This window comes from Alligator sinensis, unplaced genomic scaffold (assembly GCF_000455745.1).
Source record: "Alligator sinensis unplaced genomic scaffold, ASM45574v1 scaffold1165_1, whole genome shotgun sequence".
Lineage (NCBI taxonomy): Eukaryota > Metazoa > Chordata > Crocodylia > Alligatoridae > Alligator > Alligator sinensis.
Window position 1 is genome coordinate 753,020 of NW_005842477.1, and position 4,725 is coordinate 757,744.

Below are 4,725 nucleotides of genomic sequence, written 5' to 3' on the forward strand. Positions count from 1 at the left end.
CCTACTTTAACCACTAGACCTCACACTCCTCCCCAAAGCTGGCCAGAGAACCCAGGAGTCCTGGCCCCATCTCTGCTCCACTTCCTGTAACTGGTTCAGAGGTTTCCATTGCTGCATTTTGTAGCTTCGCTCAGTCCCGGCTGCTTTCACTACAGTGCTGGTGTCAATGTCCAGAGGCTGGCGCAGGGCCGAGACTCCCTCAGGCCCTCCAGCTGCCAGAGCTCAGACACACTGAGGCCAGGCAACCCACTGGGGCTGCATGGCTGGCCTGGGTGGGCTGCTGGCTCCCAGCAGCTGTTCTTGGGTCCAGCTCCTTCCGGTCCAGCACTCACCCACACCTGGTGGTAGGGCTGGGGGAGCCACAGCCCATCCCGCCCCTCCAACCCCACATCACCTGCATCACAGCTTCTTGGGGTAAAAGTCTGTGAATCTCTGCATTGCTGGTGCCCCTCAGCTCCAACCTGCTGCCCCCAGCCCTGCCAGCACCCCCCCCTGCTTTGTAATCCCCATTACCAGCCCAGGGCTCCCCTCACTGGGCCCAAGCCTTTCCCCCATGGCACTCACCATCTGCACAAAGACAGCGAGCAACTCAGCCAGGCACTCCCAGACCAGGCGGCTGCGGACACGGAGCAGAGTCCCAGCCTTTGCCAGGAAGCGTGCAGAGACCGTGGCAGTCCTAGGCAGCAGCAGCAAGAGGGAGCTTTATGCTAGCCCAGCACTTTTATTGAGCCTCATGGGCTCCTATCTGCAGCTAGTGATAAGGCACAGACTTTCACTCCAATCAAGTGAGCATGAGGCAGCCCACCCCACCCTCCCGTCTCCAGGATCGAGGTCTACCAGGATCAGGCCCCCACGCTCTCCATAGCCAGCCACGGGACAGCCAGAGCCCACAGCTCCTCACCCCAGGGCTAGCAGCAGGACTGCCAGGACCACGCAGATGGGAAATAACCTTGCCTCAGCCCAAGGGGAAGAGGCCCAGCCCATGCCACCCCCCCAGGTCAGCCCCCCTAGCACCAAAGCAGGGAGTGAAGGATGCCTGCATGGGCCTGGCCTTCACTTATCACCCTTGAAAACAAGGGTGGGGAAGGAGGGGGCTTCTAGGCAGCAGTTAAAAGCCCCCAAGAGGGCAAGAGCAGTGCCCAAGACCCTGTTCTCCAGCCTGGCACTGGCATGGGGAGGGCTCTCCTCTTGGCAAGATGCTCAGGCACGGGCAGCCCTGGCACAGCAATGAGTGCTAATGAAATGGCCCTGGAAAGGCTCCCAGCAGCAGCCCCTGGGAATGGCCCCAGGAGGCCTCAGCATGAGGGGATGTAATGAAGTGGAGCAGGAAGGGCGGGGCAAGGCACGGCACAGAGCCAGGAGCCTGCGGATAGCTGCACCCACAAGGGGGATAGCGCCAAGGCTGGTCAGGGGGGCAGCTCCTGGCTCAGAACAGGGGACTACCCCAGGCTCTACCCAGCCTGGCATCAGGAGCCACAGACAAGCCATAAGATGACTGTTAGCATAAATAGACTTTATTACTCTGTGCACACCAGTACCAGGAGGACGAGACGACCCAACACAGTCCCTGCATTCCCTGCTAGGATCAGACACCTGCAAGTGAGAACAGAGTTGTGAGACTGCCCCAGAGCCTGCTCGCCCTTCCCTACTGAGAGGTGACCCCAGCCATAGCTGGAGAGGAGAGGTGGAATAGGAAGGCCCCCCTGGACAGGCCCCATGTCTAGGTTGAGAGCACATACTGCCCCAGGCCTGAGTGCCTCCCCTCTGCCTTGGCCCTGCTCTTCCCACAGCACAGCCCATGAAGCAGCCTCTGCCCTGGCACACTAGGCTCTGGTACCCACCCCCCAGGACCACTGCAGCAGGCACTACTGCATCTCCAGCAAGGATGCCAGCCAGGTGGCCCAGCTGCATGGCAGTCAGCCAAGGCACACTGCAGCATGAAGCAGGGTCACCTCGTCCCCTCTGACAGGTGGCACGGGGAGGCAGAGGATGCCATGTCTCTTAGCAGCAGAGCGACTGCCACTGTGGACTAGAGACATGTCCTGGGCAGTAGCCTTCCCCCCAGCACATAGCGCTTGGCCCCTGTCCCTGCAGTGCAGATGTGGACACAGACCCCAGAGCTACCGGCTTGAGAACCAGCGGTGCAGGAAGCCGCCCAGGAGAGAGGAGTCCCTCAGGTCCGGGATGCGGGGCTCTCCCGGCTGCTGCCAGATGCCCGTGAACCATGCCGGTTCCCCTGCAGAACAGAGGGGAGCTGGCTCACTCACTTGGGGGGGGGGGGGGGGGGGGGGGGTCTGGCCCCCCCCCTGGGGGGGGGGGGAGGAGGGTGTCTCCCAGACAGTCCCTGTCCCAGGCAACCCCTGGCACAGCCCCAGGGAGGTTCCAGCTCACACTCGCAGTTGTCCATGCTGGTTGCCTTGTCCCTGCCTTGCCCAGGCTCCATGGTGGTGATGGCCTGGTCCCTGTGCCACTGGGTCACTGTCGTTTCCCGGTGGCCCAGGCTGTCCTGCACTGTTCGACGCTCCTCCACAGTCTGCACAAGTGACAACAAACTCTGGTCACCCCTGGAGCCTAGGGCAGGCCCAGGCACCCCAGACCCACATCCTGCCATGCCCAGAGTGAGGATCCTGTGTAGCCACCTCCCCGGGACAGCAAGCCCTTGCTCCATCACGACCCAAGATCAGCCCCAGGCCCAGAGCCAGACATCTGAGCCTTGGAGGAGTAGAAAGACACTGCCCCCACCCCAGTCCAAGCCCACCACCAAGAACAAGGGGTTCCAGGGAGTCATGTCCCCTGTGCCCAAGACCAGACCTTACACCCAGATCACTCACCCCATCAGGCCTGGTCACTGTGGTGATGGAGACGCTTTGGAAACAGGAGTGGGATTTCGGCTCACTTGGCCTCAGGATTGTCTCCAGCCCACCTGAGGAGACCTGGGAGTCCAGATCTGAGGAGGAGAGACAGCATGAGGCCGGTATAGGCCTCTCCTTCCCCACCCCAGACAAGATCACTCCTGTGTCATGCTGCTGCTACAGGCATTAGGCTCAAGCCCCACATCACAGGAAGAGCAGCAGGGGCCTGGGTCCAAGGCTGAGCCACCCCCTCCCAGCTGTCCAGAGCAGCCCCAGGACAGGCAGCCCTGGTTGTGCTCCCAGAGGGAAGGCTGCCTCTAGCCTGACAGGCACGGACCTCTATCCTCCTTGAGAGCAGGCGGCACCGGCAGGCGGGCATCCTCCAGCTGCGATGGAAAGCATAGGTGTTACCAGAGACTGGAGCAGCTCTGCGCAGTCCAGGGGAACCTCACAGAGCTGCTGTCCCTGGGGAAGGGCCTGTTCACAAGGAGCAGGTGATTCCCCACACACACCTGCAAGCTACCTGTGGGATCTCACACTGCCCAGGCAAGACACCCCTCCCCTTGCACCTACCCCTGCAAATGGTTGCCAGGGCCTCCTGCCTGGGGCTGCTGGGCCAACACCATCCCCCAAGCCCCCGCCTGAGTCGGGGTCCTCCACGGGGGTCCTGGGGCAGGGACCATCCGGGTACTTGAGCATGGAGTCCCGCAGCGACTGCCCGTGCTTCTCGCCAGCAGCAGGCGGGGGCGACTCCATGCCGGGGAGCTCTGGGGAGCAGAGGATGCAGGTGGAGCCGGGATTCCCCAACGGCGCTGGGCACACCCAGGGCCCTGCTCTGCCAACAGCTCCAGAGCCTGACCTGCATCCCCCTGGGCCTGACCTTTTTTTTTTGGGGGGGGGGGAGGAGGAGAGACACACAAACAACATGCTATACCCACCCCAAACTCTCCATGCCCCCACTCCAGCTCTCCAGTCCAGCCCCCTGCTCCCACTCACGTGGCTCCCAGCTATGCCAGCACCCCTCACTCACTGTCCCCATGACCCCACACAGCCCCAGCCCTGCCTGCACCCCCTACCCCAGCCCACAAACAGGGCAGCCCATGGAGCATCTCCCCGGGGCCCGGATCCCAGCCCCATGTGCCCAGTGCAACAACGGGGCTGCCCGCACCGAAGGGCCGCCTCCAGACCCCCATATCATGGAAGAGCTCATTGAATTCACGGAAGAGCTGGTCAAAGTTGAGGCCGTCGTGGAAACGCATCCCGCCGGGGCCGATGCTGAAGCCGAAGCCGAACTCCCCGGCGGGGCCGGCCCTGAAGTCGGGGTCCCACTCCGCATCCAGTGCGTCATCATCCTCGTCCTCATCCTCGTCCCGTGTGATGCCCCCAAAGAAGGGGTCCCGGGGCCTGGGGGGAGCGGGGTCAGGAGCACGGGGCAGTGGCAGGGAGATGATCAGCCCCAGGGGGGACACCGGGTGCTGGGCGGCCTGGCGGGACGGCAGAGCCCCACGGCACTAGGCCCTGCCCAGAGGTAGCAGGACAAGGGGCTGCACTGGTTGGGTGCCGCAGGGGGCTCCCGCCCGGGTCTGTGCTCGGGGGGTGGTTGGGGGAGGCTTTCCAAGGGTTTGTCCCTGGGTCCCAGCCGGGGCGTTTTGGGGGTCCTGCCTGGAGGAACCCATGGTGGGGGCTGAGCCCGGCTGGGGCGGCGCAATTGGGAGGCGCCCAGGGGGTTCCCAGCCCAGGGGGGCGGTCGGGGGTCCTGGCTGGGACAAATCCGAGCTCAACTGGGTCACTGCAACTGGGGGGTCCCGGTTTGGGGGTGCCTGGGGGGTCCCGGCTCCGGCCGGGGGCCCCCGGGGGGGGGGGGGGCGCCGCG

The 4,725-nt window shown here is 64.0% G+C and overlaps 2 protein-coding genes across 2 annotated transcripts in view; both read right to left on the reverse strand.

Moving 5' to 3' along the window:
- The window catches only part of AQP10 (aquaporin 10), a 4,518-nt gene extending 3,534 nt beyond the window's left edge, over positions 1–984 (reverse strand). The window contains 2 exon segments of the mRNA XM_025212639.1: positions 565–700; positions 902–984. Of these exon segments, the coding sequence (XP_025068424.1) occupies positions 565–700; positions 902–984 (219 nt within the window).
- A 331-nt stretch (positions 985–1,315) lies between these two features.
- HAX1 (HCLS1 associated protein X-1) overlaps positions 1,316–4,725 on the reverse strand; it is a 3,628-nt gene continuing 218 nt past the window's right edge. The window contains exons 2-8 of the mRNA XM_025212640.1: positions 4,021–4,363; positions 3,426–3,619; positions 3,190–3,238; positions 2,832–2,947; positions 2,398–2,533; positions 2,125–2,236; positions 1,316–1,593 (exon numbers count right to left, since the gene is read on the reverse strand). Of these exons, the coding sequence (XP_025068425.1) occupies positions 1,518–1,593; positions 2,125–2,236; positions 2,398–2,533; positions 2,832–2,947; positions 3,190–3,238; positions 3,426–3,619; positions 4,021–4,363 (1,026 nt within the window). The 3' untranslated portion in view covers positions 1,316–1,517. The remainder of the gene's footprint in view (positions 1,594–2,124; positions 2,237–2,397; positions 2,534–2,831; positions 2,948–3,189; positions 3,239–3,425; positions 3,620–4,020; positions 4,364–4,725) is intronic.